Source organism: Microcaecilia unicolor, chromosome 2 (assembly GCF_901765095.1).
Source record: "Microcaecilia unicolor chromosome 2, aMicUni1.1, whole genome shotgun sequence".
NCBI classification, from domain to species: domain Eukaryota; kingdom Metazoa; phylum Chordata; class Amphibia; order Gymnophiona; family Siphonopidae; genus Microcaecilia; species Microcaecilia unicolor.
The window spans coordinates 455,834,999-455,853,407 of NC_044032.1; the positions used below are offsets into that span (position 1 = coordinate 455,834,999).

General features: G+C 45.5%; 1 protein-coding gene across 5 annotated transcripts in view; it reads left to right on the top strand.

The window, feature by feature from the left end:
- The window catches only part of EXOC6B (exocyst complex component 6B), a 1,013,473-nt gene that overhangs the window by 614,059 nt on the left and 381,005 nt on the right, over window positions 1-18,409 (top strand). For all 5 annotated transcript variants that reach the window (XM_030190960.1, XM_030190961.1, XM_030190962.1 and 2 more), the window contains exon 17: window positions 17,491-17,625. In XM_030190960.1, coding sequence (XP_030046820.1) covers window positions 17,491-17,625 — 135 coding nt within the window. The remainder of the gene's footprint in view (window positions 1-17,490; window positions 17,626-18,409) is intronic.

The following is an 18,409-nucleotide window of genomic DNA, read 5'->3' on the forward strand; positions in this document are numbered from 1 at the left end:
GGCATGCATCCCTTGCTGAGGCGATAATCTTTTGGGGGGGGGGGACAAAGTGTAAGAGATAACAGACCTCATCAAAAAGAGAATTTATACCAGCAAGTCCCTGTCTCAGCCTGTACCTCATCTCAGATGTTTTCCTGGGGGAATAGGAAGGGTTACTACTACTGTTAAAGGCACAGGTTCACCCTCTTTTCCTACCCTCAGCAACAGTTGGTAGCAGTGGGCTCAGAAATCCCAACCAGCTCCCCAGTCTAAGCAGAAGATGAGCTTTTGACTGGCACCAAGAGAGAGCATAGCTGCTATAAAATAGCTGTCCCAGATGACCTTCCAGCCCCTTGTAACCTCAGACTGGTGCATTCTCCATATAGTCCATATGGGTTATGTTCTTAATTGGCAAACAAGACCTCCAAATTGCCTACCAAGAGCATCAAAGTTTAGCACATAGCACCAGGAGCTGCTTGCAGAGGAACTCTCCTCCCTTCTAAAGGCCCACATGATCGAACCTGTTACACCAGGGGAAGAAGGGAAGGGATTCTATTCCAAGTATTACTTCATGCCCAAGAAGACGGGGGGGGGGGGGGGGGGGGAGAATTCCATCCTATCCTAGACCCTAAGGGTCAAAGAAAAGTTAAGGATGATTTCCCTGCACATCCTTCTTCCCATGGGTCAGAAAAATGACTGGCTGTGTTCTCTAGAAATAAAGCTACCTATACTTAAATTTAGATACTCCCAAATCACAGGAAATATCTCAGATTTCAAGTGGAGAAACACCATTACCAGTATTGCATCCTGCTGTTTGGCCTCACATCCACTCCCAGAGTATTTCAAAATGCTTTGCTGTAGTTGCAGCATTGCAACGCAGACTGGGAGTTCATGTATTTCCTTATTTGGATGATTGGCTGGTCAAGAGTATATCAAAGGAGGGTGTTCAGGAGTACATGCAGACAACTATTTGGATGTTGGAGCTGCTATGGTTCATCATCAACTACCCAGTCCCTTCTTCTCCCAGTTCAGCAATTGGAGTACATAGGAGCCCTGCTAGACACGTTGCAAGCTTGAGCTTACCTGCCTTCAGCATGAGTGGATGATTTCATAGCCATTACCACTCAAGTTCAGAACAGCCAGCAAATTACATCTCAGCAGATGTTAAGGTTAATGGGCCACATCGCCTCCACAGTGTATGTCACATCCATGGCACGACTCCATTTTTTTTTTTTTTTTTTTTTTTTTTTAATTATTCTGTTTATTCAATTTAATATTTCATTTACGCATATACATAAATTGGAATTTTAAAGAAATATACAATAATGAAAAAAAGACAATCAGGTAAAGAAAAAATATATGTTTGTCCACATTAATGATCCAAGAACTAGGAACTCAAATTTAGAACAAAATAGCTGAGGCGGTTCCCACCCCAGTCAATTTTAACAACAGGAAAGACAAGAAATCAAGTCGGAGCAACCGATTATAGCATTCAATCCTGACAAACAACAGACTACTCTTTACTCACTATAAATTCTAAAAGTTTTCCCGGCTCAAAGAAAATATAATTAGTGGATTGAAAAGTAATATAACATTTGCAAGGAAATTTAAGTATAAAGGATCCACCTAATTGTAGGACCCTTGCTTTTAATAATAAAAAGCCTTTTCTTTTTCTTTGTGTCTCTCGAGAGAGATCAGGGAACACTTGAATTTTTGAACCTAGGAAAGGTGTAGAGATATGGCGAAAAAATAACCTAAATATATTATTACGGTCCAATTCTAATGCAAACGAAACCAGCAATGTTGTCCTTTCTGTAATAACATCCATTGAACTTTCCAAAATCTGGGTTAAGTTCAAATCAGGTAGAGAAGGTTGTACATTATTAACTCGAGCTCCAGAAATGTATAACACCCTAGTAAGAGGAGGAAAAGCTTCTGAGGGAAGCCCCAGAACTTCAATAAAGTATTTTTTTAACATTTCCTTAGCTGGAGTCAAAGGAGATTTAGGAAAGTTCAAAAAGCGTAAATTATTCCTTCGTAGTTGGTTTTCCATATAGTCAATTTTTTTCCCTTGAATGGTATTATCTTTGATAACTGCAGAAATAGATTCCTTTATAGAATTTACCTCAGGTTCAAGATGGTCGATTCTATTCATCTGTTCAGTTACCTTAGTGGAAAGTTCTGAGTGAGCCTGAGATAACTTCCCCATATCTGTACGCAAAGTTTCTGCTACTTGGAGTAGTGTGTTGTTTAGTCCTTGGATTGCCTCCCAAATGGAGTCCATTGTAACAACAGATGGTCTAACTAATTCCCGGACACTAACGGAGGGCTCACTCAGTTGTCGCTCAGGCAAAGCCGCTAACAGCCTCAAGCCTGTTTGCGAGGGTGTTTCCAACGGAGATGAGGTAGCTATGGGGTCTCCACTGCTATCAGCAGGGACTACACTACCGGTCGCTCCCGCCAATTGCCTCTCCATAGCCATCTGTTCCCCTCCGGGTCTCTGGGGCGTTGTTATCGGAGGGGGACTCAACGTCACTCCCTCTATGCTGAGGTCCGACGTTTCCATCGGGCCCCTCGAAGCGCCGGCTTGAGTCCTCTGCAACAGCAGTCCCGCCTCCTCCAACGTCGTCTGCCGAGAGGGAAAGGGGTTCACCCGTCCTGTGGAGCTCGGTAAGTTGGATTTACCCTTTCTCTTCCCCATAATCAACCAGGGAAGGTTCCAACTCGCGATTGTGATGTAAGGGGTCAGGAGCTGCTGTTCATGCGTCTTTCCAGATCGCCATCTTGGATTGGCACGACTCCATTTAAGGAGCACCCAATGGACCCTTGCTTACGGTGGTGTCAAGTCACAGGAAACTTTGGTGATGTCATCACGGTTACCCCAGAGTTGACCCAGTTGCTTCTCTGGTGGATGGACCCATTTTGATCCCAAGATTCCCATTCCAAATTTCTCTTCCCCAGAAGGTTCTGACTACAGATGCATCTACTCTGGATTGAGGAGCCCATGTAATCCCGGGGGCATGGTCCACTGAGGAGATCAAGCCTTAGATCAACCTCCTAGAGCTACAGGCAATCTGGAACACTCTAAGGACTTTCAAAGGTTGGCTACTGAACTAAATTGTTCTAATTCAGACAGACTGTCACGGAGTCAGAAAAGGTGAGCCCTTGGACCACCACTGGATACCACCTGAGCAGGACAAAGCGCTAAGGCAAAACCCAGGCCAGGCAAAGCTGGAGCTGGAGACAAGTAGGGTTGGGCTGGGCTGGAGACAGGCAGAGATGGAGGCAGGCATGGCTAGAACCGAAGCTGAAGGCAAGCAGGGCTAGAACTGGACCCGAAGACAAGCACACAAGCAAGGCTGGAACTGAAGCTGAAGACAAGCAGGTTTGGAACTGGAGCCGAGCACAGGAAAAGCAGGTCAAATCTGAATAGGTGATGATAAAACCTTGCATGCACAACTAGGCAGGAAACCTTGTTGTGAAGGCAATGCATGAGAGTCCCATGGTTCCTTATAAACGCCCTCACTAATACTACTACTACTATTTAACATTTCTAAAGCGCTACCAGGATTACACAGTGCTGTACAATCTAACAAAGAAGGACAGTCCCTGCTCAAAGGAGCTTACAATCTAAAGGACAAAATAGTGCAGTCAATCAAATTGGGGGCAGTCTAGATTTCCTGGATAGAGGTACAATGGTTAGGTGCCAAAAGCGACATTGAAGAGGTGGGCTTTGAGCAAGGATTTGAAGATGGGCAGGGAGGGGGCTTGGCATATGGGCTCAGGGAGTTTATTCCAAGCATAGGGTGAGGCGAGGCAGAAAGGGCGGAGCCTGGAGTTGGTGGTGGAGGAGAAGGGTACTGAGAGGAGGGATTTGTCCTGTGAGCGGAGGTTACGGGCAGGAGCGTAAGGGGAGGTGAGGGTAGAGAGGTAATGAGGGGCTGCAGATTGAGTGCATTTGTAGGTTAGTAGGAGAAGCTTGAACTGTATGCGGTACCTGATCGGAAGCCAGTGAAGTGACTTGAGGAGAGGGGTGATATGAGCATATCGGTCTAGGCGGAAGATAAGACGGACCTCAGAGTTCTGAACGGATTGAAGGGGGGATAGATGGTTAAGTGGGAGGCCAGTGAGGAGTAGGTTGCAGTAGTCAAGGCGAGAGGTGATGAGAGAGTGGATGAGAGTTCGGATAGTGTGCTCGGAGAGGAAGGGGCAAATTTTGCTGATGTTATAGAGAAAGAAGCAACAGATCTTGGCTGTCTGCTGGATATGGGCAGAGAAGGAGAGGGAGGAGTCGAAGATGACTCCGAGGTTGCGGGCAGATGAGACGGGGAGGATGAGGGTGTTGTCGACTGAAATAGAGAATGGGGGGAGAGGAGAAGTGGGTTTGGGTGGAAAGACAATGAGCTCGGTCTTGGCCATGTTCAGTTTCAGGTGGCGGTTGGACATCCAGGCAGCAATGTTGGATAAGCAGGCTGATACTTTGGCCTGGGTTTCCGCAGTGATTTCTGGTGTGGAGAGGTAAAGCTGGGTGTCGTCAGCATAAAGATGGTATTGGAAACTATGAGATGAGATCAGCGAGCCCAGGGAAGAGGTGTAGATTGAAAAAAGAAGGGGTCCAAGGACAGATCCCTGAGGAACTCCAACAGAGAGCGGGATGGGGGTGGAGGGAGATCCATGAGAATGTACTCTGATACGGTGAGAGAGATAAGAGGAGAACCAGGAGAGGACAGAGCCCTAGAACCCAAATGAGGATAGTGCAGCAAGAAGTAAATTATGATTGACAGTGTCAAAAGCAGCGGATAGGTCGAGGAGGATGAGGATGGAGTAGTGACCTTTGGATTTGGCAAGGAACAGGTCATTACAGTCGTTAGTGAGTGCCGTTTCTGTCGAGTGTAGAGGGTGAAAACCGGATTGAAGCGGATCGAGGATGGCATGAGAGGAGAGAAAATCAAGGCAGCGGCTGTGAACGGTGCATGTTCAAGTGTCTTGGAGAGGAAGGGTAGGAGGGAGATGGGGTGGTAGTTGGAAGGACAGGTAGTGTCTAGTGATGGTTTTTTGAGAGGTGGTGTGACTACAGCATGCTTGAAGGTGTCAGGGACAGTTGCAGTGGAGAGTGAGAAGTTGAGGATATGACAGATGGGGGGGGGGTGACAGTAGGAGAGATGGTGTTAAGTAAGTTGGTGGGGATGGGATCAGCCTTGTTGACAGACTCGGAGGACATGATGGAAGGGAGGAGATTAGAGATACAAGAGGATAAGGTGGGAGGGTCAACAGCCTGGAGATTCCTGAAAGTAGTGGTTAGTGTTGGGCGGGACTGAGGGGGGGGGGGTGATGAAGTGTGAAGGTGATCAGGTGATGATCTGAGAGAGGAAGAGCAGAGGCGCAGAAATTGGAGGGTGAGCAGGTAGAGGAGAGGACGAGGTCAAGACAATGGCCAGTTTGGTGAGTAGAGGTAGTGGAGCTCAGCTGGAGGTTGAAGGAGGATGTCAGAGTGAGGAACTGAGAAGCGTAGGAGTCAGATGGGTCATCAGCATGTATGTTAAAGTCTCCAAGAATGAGGGACGGAGATGAGGGTTCAAGAAAAACAGAGAGCCAGGCATCGAAGTCAGTAAGGAAGGAAGGGAGGGACTTATCGGGGGGGGGGGGGGCCGTAAATGACTGCAACTCTGAGTGGCAGCGGGTAGAATAGACGGATGGAGTGAACTTCAAAGGATGAGAAGCAGTGAGACTGCGGTAGGAGGAGGGGTTGAAAACTACAGGAGGGCGAAAGTAGAAACCTGACTCCTCCTCCGCGGCCAACTGGGCGGGGAGTGTGGGAGAAAAAATAACCTCCATGGCAGAGGGCCGTGACTGAGGCAGAGTCGTCGGGGGTGAGCCAGGTTTCAGTTAGGGCGAGCAGTTGGAGAGAACAGGAGATGAAGAGATTGTGGGTGAAGTTAAGTTTGTTGCAGACCGAGCGGGCATTCCACAGGGCACACGAGAAGGGGAGGGAAGAGAGGGGGAAGGGGAATAGAGATGAGATTGGAGACGTCCCGGAATAGTTTGCATGGATAGGACGAGGACAGATGTGGGGGACCTGGATTGGTCCCAACTAATGATGTCACAACCTCTGGTGCCATGGATTAAGGATTGGAACACACTAAGAGCATAGCAAGGGAACCAGAGAGAGGCTAAAATACTGGGATCTCAGACTGAGGTTTGGATACTATCTGGATTGAGGTTTGGAAAACAGGGAAGCAGGCACCTTTTCTTTACCACTCATCTCAATAAGAAGGTCCCTCAGTACTGCTCCAGACAGATCACACAACAGACTAGTGTCAAATGCATTCCTCCTAGATTGTGGGGAGGGCCTTTTGTATGTGTAGCCTCCCATTCCTTTGAGCTTGGATTCGTATAATTTGTAAGGTGGGTTTTTAGAAAATCCTGATAACAGCTACCATTACACAATTTGCCCATTCCATTCCTATAGTGCATGCAGAAAGCACTATACTGTAGCTAGCTCCACCTACAGATGGAGATATGTCCACCGATATAGTAATTATATACAATTAATTATAGTTAAATTAGTAATATACTGACAAGCCTATAGTTTTGTACCATTACGATTGCTTTTTAATTTGAAGCAGGAGTGTAGTTTTTGGTTGTCAGTGCTTCACTGTGTTTGTACACATTTCAGAACATGGTACCTTTGACTGATATCTCAGAGAAAGAGATGTTTCACTTTTGATGTCTGTGAACAGTAAGCTTGAAATATACTACCGTTTTAACCCTTTTTGCTGTGTTTTGTACTTAGTTCCTTCTGGTGGCATACAACCAATTCCCTGTCGTAGCCCTGATTAAACTGATTTTTGTTTTATTACCAGAGTACTTTGTTTTAGCCTTTGTTTAATGTGACCCTAGTAATAACAGGGTAATTCTGTGCATAGAGAAAGGAAAAGGCAAATTCCAGACCCTTTATTTCCTTTGGTACTGTAAAGTGTATGTCCTGAGGATGTCCAGAATAGAACTGTGTTAATCTTAGTTTCCCTTCTTATCAATAAACGCAATCTGGGTTTTCTCTGTGTACTTTTGTCAGCACAATGACCTGACTTGTAGACATTAGAGGCAGTGCATCATAACTGGCAAAGGCTTGGACCTTGTCCCAGAGGATTACTATTTATGTGCATCGAGTACATAGTAGCTGAACCATTCAGCTTTGCTTTCTAAAGTGCTTAGTGTAATGTGGCTGAGCTGCAAAAGCAGAAGCATCTTTGCCTCTTTGTGAAAGGAGCAGGGGCGTAGCTACGGGCGGGCTTGGACGGGCCCAGCCACTTTCCCTCCAGGCCCGCCCACCCAACATCCCGCGCTGTCGCTGCCTTTTCTCCCGCTCTGGGTATGGCCGTCCGGGAGCGTTCAGCGTTGCCTGGCCTTGCGTGCCTGAAATTCTTCTCCTCTCCATAAGGGGGGGGGGGGTGCTGACTGCTGCCATTCACACAGGCAGCTCCGCACCCCCCGCTGTGTCCATCTGGCCCTACGTAAACAGGAAGTGCATTAGAGAGGGCTGGATAGATGGGGCAAAGGGGAGCGGAGTGCCTGTGTGAATCGCAGCGCTGCCGAGGAACGAAAGCAGCAAACCTTTCTACAAGTAAAAGTTGGTTTGTTTTTGTTTTGCTGGTGGTGGGGGATGGGGTTTTATTTGTTTTATACTTTCTGCATCCGATTTCCGGTGATGCGGTGAGCGGGTAGGCAGCAGCTTAACTCGGCTCTGAGGTCCCTCGCTGTTGAGCGCTAACATTTATGAGAAATTAATCTAAAACAATCGCCTGCCACGATAGCGAACAGTGCACACACTGTATGGACAAGTTCCTCCACAAATCGCCGACGGAAATGGCACAGAAATCATCGAGAAAAGAAAAAACTAAAGCGGGGGAAGCGAGTCCAAGATGGCGGACACGATCGCGGTCGCGGCGCCAACTCCTATATTCACGGACGCACAATTGGAGCAAATAACAGCAGCAGTAATAAAAGCCATGGATCCGCGCTGGAACACGCTATCTGAACAATTGGAGTCCTTCCAGGCAAGATTGGACGGCTTGGGGAAAAGAACTGGAGATTTAGAAACAAGAGTTTCAACTATTGAGGATGAAACTCGATCACAGACCACAGATTTAGCTTTGTTAAAAAAACAATTGGCAGAGCAAGCTCAGAAACTGGAAGACCTGGAAAACAGATCCAGGAGGAACAATATAAGAATCGTGGGCATTTCGGAGAAGGTTCCAGAGAAGAACTTGGAAACGTGGCTGGAGGCATGGCTGGCAAAGGAACTAGCAGTAACAGATTCTGGAAACCCACTAGTGGTGGAACGAGCGCACCGCGTGGGCCGTAAAGATGACTCTAAAAACCGCCCCAGGGTGATTGTGGCGAAGATACTCAACTTTAAACACAAAGTGGAAATAATGAATGGATTTCGCCTCAGGAGAAAAGAACTCGAGTATGAAGGGCACAAGATATTGATTTTCCAAGACTACTCTGTCTGTTCAGGAACAGCGGAGAGGATTTCATCCGTTATGCTCCTGGTTAATTACCAAACATCTGAAATTTGCCTTGATGTATCCAGCCCGCCTTAAGATTCTGTTTCAGGACAAGTGGCATCATTTTCAAACTGTGGCTGCAGCTAAATCTTTCCTCGCAGATAATGGACATGCAGTGGAAGGTTGAGTAGATGTCTGTTAGATATTGTGCACTGTTATGTGAAATTTTGTGGTTACATTACAGAGTGGTGGTTGTTACTTAGGATGTTACAGGGAGCGCTGGGAGCGAGGGCCTCTTGCCTCTAACAGGAGAGAACATTCTGTGCTTGTTCACAGAATGACTGGGGTGCAAAATTGGGTATTGGGGAGAAGGGATGGGGGGGAGGAAGGGAGGGGGGTTGGGAGTTGGGTAAGGGGGGTAGGGTTAAGTATGGGGAAAGGAACAAGGAGGTTAATGAGGAATGTCATGTGCTCCACAGAATGGGGACAAGGCCACTGCTACATAGGATGTGGAGAAGAGCTGTCAGTATTAGAATGATTATCTATACAACTCACTGGGGGGAGGCTGGGTCCCCTGGGGAGAAGATTAAAGATGGGAATGGCTACTGGGGTACATCATTCACAATGCATGGCACACATTAAGAAAACACGTTTCATTTCATGGAATGTGGGAGGGATTACGTCGCCAGTAAAACGGGCAAAAATACTAGCAGCATTGCGGCGACATGAGGCAGATATCGCTTGTTTACAAGAAACTCGTCTCTCCGAGGTAGAACACATGAAGTTAAAGAGGTCTTGGGTGGGAGAAGTATTCTCAGCCTCGGCAGATGGGAGGAGGCGAGGGGTAGCGGTCCTCCTTAAAAGGAGTGTGGCTGCTAAGGCAGAACTAATATCAACGGATGAACAAGGAAGATATGTCTTAAAATTGTGGCTACAGGGGAAGGAAACGGCGTTGCTGGGTGTCTATGGCCCCAACATATATGAACCCACTTTTTACCAAGCATTAATACGTCAGTGCGCTAAGCTGCAGTGCCCGCTGATAGTACTGGGTGATTTCAATCTAGTGGTGGACCCAATGCAAGACTGTTTAACTCCTAAAGGGGCTACACAGGGAGGAAGTAAGGCAAAGGCGCTGAAGGTGTTTATGAACACCTTGGGGGTGTTGGATACATGGAGAGTAATGCACCCGGGCAAGAAAGAATTCACCCACTTGTCACGAGCACATGGGACCCTCTCCAGAATAGATTACATTATGGTAAGCAGAGAGCTATTCCCAACAGTCTTACAAGCAGAAATAGGTCCTGAGGAGATATCAGATCACAGCATGGTGTGGGTGGACATGGAGGCGCCTAGTTATTTTCAATCTAACCGGGGATGGAGATTCCCAGGGTACCTTTATGGGAACAAAGACTTTGCGCAATTCATTGTAACAAAATGGGAAGATTATGCCAAATTCAATAGCCAACACCTAGATAATCCCAGTTTATATTGGATGGCAGCGAAAGCGGTCCTCAGAGGAGATGTAATAGCGTACGTGACGGCACGGAATAAAAAGATAGCTAGGGCTATAGTACAACTGGAAAAACAGGCACAGAGGGCAAAACGACAATATGTGGCTAGCCCAAATAAAAAGACATGGGAACATTATAAGACAATACAAGTAGCCCTTAACTCACACCTACATGAGAAAACCACAAGAGCGATGTTTTATCAAAAATACAGATTGCATAGGCATGGAAACAGAGCAGGCCCCCTACTAGCAAAGTTAGTAACGAATTGGAAACCCCACCGGGTGGTCACAGCTGTGAGAGATAGCCAGGGGGCGCTAAGGACCAAAAATGAGGACATCAGACAGATATTCGTGCAATATTACTCCAAGCTATATCAGAAACAACAGACGATTAGAGAACAGTCTCTGGATAACTATTTGGGGAGGCTGGGTGTTCCGCGCTTGCAAGACCAGGAAATTAGACAGCTGAACGAACCTATCCAGGGCCAGGACCTCCAAAAGGTGGTTAGAGGACTGGCGCTCTCCTCTGCACCAGGCCCTGATGGATTCTCAGGGGAGTTCTACAAACTATTGCCCGAGGCCTCCCTGGGCGTCCTTGGGGCATATTATGATACTGTAGTGGAGGCTCAGAGGTTTCCGCAGTATGCAAACACAGCGCTTATAACTCTGCTACCGAAACCGGGCAAGCCCGAAGACCAGGCTGAGGGCTATCCGCCAATATCACTACTTAATGTGGATAACAAAATTTTGGCAAAGATATTGGCTGATAGACTAGCAAAAATTCTGCCGAGGCTGATCGGGGAAGACCAGACAGGGTTTGTGCGCAATAGACAGGCAGGTGGGAATGTCCGTAAGTTACCCTTGGGAATGGCCCGTAGCAAACATGAGGAAGTACCAGCACTACTTCTGAGCCTCGATGCGGAAAAAGCATTCGATAAAGTGGACTGGGAATTCATGTTTGATACGATGCGCTATATGGGCTTTCATGGCTGGTTTTATGAGGCTACCACTGCATTATACACAGAGCCCTCAGCCGCGATCCTCCTTAATGGAGTGAAAAGTGAGAATTTTCAGATATGCAGGGGGACACGTCAGGGATGCCCCTTATCGCCCTTATTATTTATCATAGCGCTGGAACCCCTGCTCAGAGCAATAAAATTGGAAAGGGCAATTCAAGGGGCTAAGATAGGAGCCAATGAGATTAAGGTGTTGGCATTTGCTGATGACCTGCTAATTTTGACTACTAACCCTAATGAAGCACTCCCGATATTATTAAATATAATTGAGAGGTATAGCCAACTCTCGGGGTTCACTCTTAACCTTGCAAAGTCAACAGCCATGATGGTGCATGGGGAAGGGACTCCCAGCTCTAGACAACTTAAGGTGAACTGGGTGGATAGCGAAATTCGGTATCTGGGGGTCCGTATACCAAAAGATTTAACGCAATTGTACCACCTAAATGTTTCCAAATTGATGAGGGACACGTGTACCAGATTGCAATTGTGGCATGACTACCCACTTTCTCTGTTGGGTCGTATTGCTATAATTAATATGATGATAGGGCTATATGTTTTTCAGGTACTTCCGCTATTCTTAACAACTACAGTGGAAAAGAAATGGACTAGAGTCATCCAACGTTTCCTCTGGCGGGGGAAACGGACACGAATACCGTTGTGGATACTCCACACCCCAGTGGAATATGGGGGTCTGGGGCTTTTGAACATTAGACATTTAACAATAGCTAGCGGCATGCGCCACATAAATGACTGGCTCAGAGGAACGAGCTACTTTTCGGCCACAGCAATAGAAACTGCAGCGCTACAACAAGTACATCATGGATACATGCTGCATGCTTCAAAAGCGATAATAAGTAAGGAGTTTGTGGACACAGGAATCTTCACATCAGCACGAGCGGTCTGGAGATGGGTTTGCAGATTACACCGCTTCTCAGCAAAAACGACACCGTACATGCCCATATGCGGGAATTTGGACTTTCCACCAGGGCAGCTACATAGCGCTTACCGGAGATGGAAAAAACAAGGACTGATTTTTTTAGCACAGGTGTTGACAGCGGAATGAAAGATTCAACCCTTTGGGGAGTTACAAAAAAGTTATCAGTTACCACCACTGGACATTTTTTAGTATTATCAATTGAAACACTACATCACCGGATTACCCTGGAACGATTTGACTGAGGATGTCCGGGAGGAGTTGGCGGAGGCATATACCATCAGATCCCAGCAGAAGGTACCATTGAAGTTCCATCATAGACACCTTAAAGATGCAAATACAGAACTTGACACTGGAAAGCTGGCAGAGGCATGGAGTGCGGAGCTGGGTGTAACTATAAAAGCTGCAACATTAAAGGAACACATTTTGGGATTGAGGCAAATAACCCAATCCTCAAAACATTGGGAGATGCAGTACAAGGTAGCGCTCAGAGCACATATACCGCCAAGGCGGGCCTTTCATATGGGCTTATCCCCAGATGGGGCATGCCCAAAATGCGGGGCTGCAGGAGCCACTCTTGGACACATGTTTTGGGTCTGCCCGCAAATACGTACCTTCTGGGACAGACTTTTGAAATGGATCTCACATACTTGGCATGCTGGCTGGCAACCCAGTCCGGAGATGCTGTTTGGAAAAATGCAAATACTTGAACCAATCCCACAGGGTATGCGAGAATTCTCGCTTCGAGCCATAATTGTGGCCAAGTTAAACATTTTAAAATCATGGTTGTCCATAAGAGCCCCCTTGTTTCAGTCTTGGAGAGGGGAGATGATACAGCTTATGAGATTTGAAAGGTTGGAAGCAAAACAACAACCCCCCGCCAGAGAGAAACGATTCTTTCGCAGATGGGGTCCCTTTTTGGACACATTGACTCCTAGAGCACGAGGCCATTTATTGAATATGTGAAAAGTAAAGCACGGACTTGATTGACAGGTTAAGAGACTGAGTTACCTCCAAAGGGGGGGGGGAGGGAGAGGGTGGGGTAGTAGATTAACCAGGGAAGGGGAGAGGTGGGAGGGGGGGGGGGGATGGGAGGTAAGGAAGGTTAAAGGGTTGGAAGAGTAGTTGTTAGTTGCAGAGACTTACAATGCTGTGAGTATGTTGCACAACGTTGAATGTATATGTTTTCTGAAAAACTCAATAAAAATCATTTAAACATACTTTCTGCATCCAGGATGGCAACTCTGACCCAGTATGGTTAACTTTATGTTTTTGCTTTTGGAATTTATGTACAATACTCTAAATCATGAAAACAGTTGCAAAGGAAAAGTGACTTGTTACTGGAGAATAATGAGACAGCATTGTATTTTAGTATGGTGACTTACCTTGGCTTATCGTGTGTTGTGTGGATGTTTTTTTTTTCTCTCCTGGGGTTTTAGCTACTTTTAAGAGAGCCTGAAAACTGTGCCTATTTGAATTAGTTATTCACTCACGGATTTGTAAGTTATTGGTAGTGGGGTAAGTGTGCAGTAGGAGTAGGGGTGTGGGCAGGGCATATCAGGTGCCCATCCATCCAACCAACCTGTTGGCCCACCCAAAAATTGCCTTCTGGCTACACCACTGGAAAGAAGAGACAATTTGATTGTCTTCTTTCCCCAGCAGTGGTTATTGGTATTCACCTGCGTTAGTCCTGTTTACAATACATGGTAGGTCACAAAAGGGCTATGGAAACCTCAGGGTATCAGTTCCATGAGGTTCTAGATAAAATAGGAATGATGGCCAATGCAAATGGCCCATCAGCAGTTTACATGGGTTCCCTGTGTGGGGTAATTACTTCAGAAAGTTCACCATCGGGTACTTCTGACACATACATCTCTGCATATGTGTAGGTTCTAGAACCCAGGAAATATCCAGCTTTGTATGCAGAAGCTGGTCCGTCCAGTGTATGTATGGTATCTTGTGAGATCTTGAGATGATCTGAAGGCAGAGCACAAGCGTGGGGACAGGTTCCAAAAGGAACTCAATACCATGCAAGCAGAGCTGTCCAGTCTTCAGAAGGAGCTGGAAATCACCCAGGACAACCTGAGTTACATAAGAGTAGCCATACTGGGTCAGACCAATGGGCCATCTAGCCCGGTATCCTGTTTTCCAAACAGTGGCCAAGGCAGGTCACAAGTATCTGACAGAAACCCAAATCGTGGCAACACTCTATACTACAAATCCCAGGGCAAGCAGTTGCTGCCCATGTCTGTCTCAATAGCAGACTATGGACTTTTCCTCCAGGAATTTGTCCAAACCTTTTTTAAACCCAGATATGCTAACTGCTGTTACCACATCCTCCGGCAGAGAGTTCCAGAGCTTAAATATTCGTTGAGCGAAAAAATATTTCCTCCTATTTGTTTTAAAAGTAGAAAGGTTCCTGTAGGATCTCCTGATGCTCAGCCAGGAGAAATCAAGTCTCATAGGGGAGAAATCTTATCTAAAAGGGAAATGTGAGGATCTTCAGCAAGAGAGGGAGGGTTTAAACCATGAACATGAGGTATTCCTACAGCAAATATCACCCAAGGAATCGACTATAAGTGGTAAAGATAACCTTTCAATTCAGCCATCACACAGCAGGCTTTTGGACTTGGATTTGCCACTCACCTCCGATGGGAGGGGTCATAAACCGCTGCTTGCGAATGAGATATAGAGACAATATGTCATGATACAAAATGATAAAGGGCACCTGTTCAAGGAAAAATATGCTCTGGAAGTTACCATGAAAATATGTATTTATGTTCTCATACTTTATTAAAGTTTTATGTACATTTTTATTTAAATGTACAGAAGACATTTTAATGTTAATATTTAGATCCTTTTATATACATGTAAAGTTATTCTTATGTGCATGTTTGTATACATATATGTATATGTGTATTTTTTGTAGACTCCTGAGGTAGATGGTAATGCTAAAACATGGCCCTATGTTGAGTCTTCATGGTTATACCACAATAAATATGTTTGAAAAACCCCTTCATGTGCGTTTGGAAGGTCTATCTACAAACTCCACTTCTTCTGTCCCAGATTCATGACATTAACATGTTGAGAAAGGAGTGATAGAACTTGAATTCATATAATTTATGGGATGGGGTTGTAGAAAAATCTGATAACAGCTACTATTACACAGTTGTCCCTTCTCACTCTTATAGTACTTACAAGAAGCACTATACTGTAGCTAGCTTTGCCTATAGCAGGAACAGCTGCTATGGAAGCCAGATGGTCTCTCCAGCACTGACTAAGCTTTTATGCTGGTGCCTGAAAGGCTTCGCTTAACACAAGATTATCTCTACTTCAGGAAGCAGGTGGAAGCTTGGCTCTTCAACCAGGCCTTTAATGGAAGAAGTAACTAACTTGTTAGTCTCACTGACACACACAAGGACTGACTTGGCCTGCACATACTGCAGCGGGACATGTTTATCCACTCCTACTCTAGCTGAGATAATGTTTAACCATCTCTCTGACCTCATGTGCAACTTTCTTCAAATCAGTCACCTTACTTTCTAACTCTTCCTACTTTCTTACCCATCTATATGTTACAACTTTGCCTTACCCTTCACTGTCAATTATAATGTTTGAATTTGTACTAGTAAAAGAGGCCCGTTTCAAACAGAAAGGAAACGGGCTCTAGCAAGGTTCCAGGGCCCCTCCCCCCTCCTGTTCCCCCCTCACCCCCTCCTCTTCTCCCCCTCACCCCCCTCCTCCCCCTCACTCCTTCCTCATCACCCCCTCTGCCCTCCCTCTCCCCTCCTCCTCTCCCCTCCTCCCTTCCTCCTCCTCTCCCCCTCCTCCCCTCCTCCTCTCCCCCTCCCCCCTCCACTCTCATCTCAGGACCCCCGCCCTCGTCTCAGGACCCCTCCCCCCTTTCGTCTCAGGACCCCCCCTCTATCCCCCCCTCCGATTTCGCCGCCCAGTGCCTCCCTCCCTCTGTGTCTGTGGCCTGTGAGTTCAAGGAGTACGTGTGCTGTTTAAAAAGTTTTACCTCCTGCTCGGCCACCGAAATGCAGCAAGTACAGACGCTTCTTCAGACAGGCTGTGGTTTCAGCTGTTCCGCTGGTCCTGCCCTCATTTCCTGTTTGCGGAAGGGTGGGACCACAGGAACAGCTGAAACCACAGCCTGTCTGAAGCGGCATCTGTACTTGCTGCACTTCAGTGTTGGCAGCCGAGCAGGAGGTAAAACTTTTGAAACAGCACACGTCCTCCTTGCTCTCGGAGGCCACAGACACAGAGGGAGGGAGGCGCTGGCCAGCGGAAATGGGAGAAGAGGGAGGGTGCGGACATCTGAGGAGAGGGAGGACGTGGAACTCGAACGGCAGTGGGGCCGTCGCGGCCCGTGGAACTTGGATGACGGGAGTGGAGAGAGGGAGAGTGACGTCAGGAGATGGTTACAAACACAGTGAGAGACATTGGAACATTGCAGGAGCAAATTATTATATTAGATTGTGTTGACATTGCAAATAGTATACCATGATTTCTCAAAGTCTATCTCTTGGGAACCACTGGTTATATATCAATTTCTATAAAGTTATTACCAGATGGTATTTGAATACTCCTCTATCCACGTGTGTGCACAAATACTGATATTACTAAAGAAGTATATTAAAAAACTGCAAAAAATAGATAAGGATTGAAATATGTTTGATTCTGTTTGAGTTTATTTGGATATCGTTTCTCTCACACTAAGGGTGTTGGCAATTGGCGGGTAAACTGGGAAACCACTGTTTTTTTTCCAGCCTGAGTTTTTTACATTGGTTTGTGGTATTCCTGCCATAGTAACAAAAAATAAGGACCAATGATAGGAACTAAGCTCCAGTGATAGTGGTGGCGCTCTTAGGAGAAAAAGAGCATGTATTCTTTGCATAATAGCCAAGCTTGGAAACGTTGAGGTCCTGGGTTGATAAAAATTGATATATATCAGTATTTGTGCACACACGTGGAGAGAGGAGTATTCAAATACCATCTGGTAATAACGTTATAGAAATTGAAATAGTATACCATGCCATACTTCGTATTGTTAGTTGAATATTTTTACTGCTGTAACTGCCTATTGCTCATGTTTGATCTATTCTTACTGTACACCGCCTTGAATGAATTCCTTCAAAAAGGCAGTAAGTAAATTCTAGTAATAAATAATAATAAAATCTGTGGTATGAAAACACCGATAAACACTGAATTTTTTTTTGTTTCTTAAAAGTTTTGGACAGAAGAGAGTTTTGTTTTTAATGAGAACATATGGAAGTGATTTCTGCACCTTTTTTCTGTATATTTGATTTCCATATCAGAACATGCATGCTTCTGCTGCTTCCCTGGCTAACAAAACTGTGATCTTTAACTTTTTATTCCAGTAATTTCAATATCTGATTTTTTTAATCCAATTGTCTCACTTCTGAAGATATAGACAAAGCTGTGTATTATTGTGGTATCAGCATGATAATTGAATGCTTCATAATTTGTCTGGCTTGCCAATGATCTAAAGTCCTGATCAAAATGTTTTCTTCACAGCTTGTGCAGATAATTATTAATACAACCCACCTAGAGATTTCTTGTAAGTTCCTAGAGGAATTCATCACCAACATCACTAATGTGCTCCCAGAAACTGTCCACACCACCAAACTATATGGCTTAACCACCTTCAAGGTAAGAATCTAACTGTCTTAATAAAAAGTAAAACCATGTGAATAGTTTTGCATAAAGCATACAAAAAATGGAGTTGATTCAAAGTCACAGTTGCTCCAGTTCTTAGGCTGTGGAGGCATATTCTGAAAACCTTTACTCCAGGAGGGGTAGATCATTTCAGCATTACTCATGAAATGGTGTTGATCAGCCATCTGCATGAAGCACTTCTCCTCTGTTCTGAAGGAACTTGGTTTTACTTCTGTATTCTATGGAATGTTATAACAATTGAATTTGACTATATCGTGGTAGAATAAGATAGAGGGGGAGGCTTTTGAAGGCATCACTTCATAAGAATATAATGCCCCAGCATTTAACTTTTGTGAGTAAAAACTGGAAGAAACTTTTGGCATTTCTCAGTGGGATTACCTAAAATACCGCCAAGTGAGACACTTTGGAAGGGAATAGGTCTCCAGGGTTGGGAAATAGACGGGAAACTCTTTATCCTTAGGCTGTACTAGCAGCATGGGTGGGGGGGGGGGGGGGGATGGTAGAGTCCTGCTTTTGGAGTTATATGGACTTATACAGGAACACAAAACTTCAAAGGAGAAATTCAGTGTGGCATAGGATTGGATCTTAGAGAGAGTTTTGGAGAATCACAAATGAAAGGAGATATACTGGTGAATTGGGAAAATGGTCTGTCTCAGCTCAGGTCCAAGAGACTTGCTTAAACACAAAAGCCAAAAGATAATGTGATAAAAAATCTGGCTTACCATGTATACAAGACAAAATTCTAGATGATGTCGCT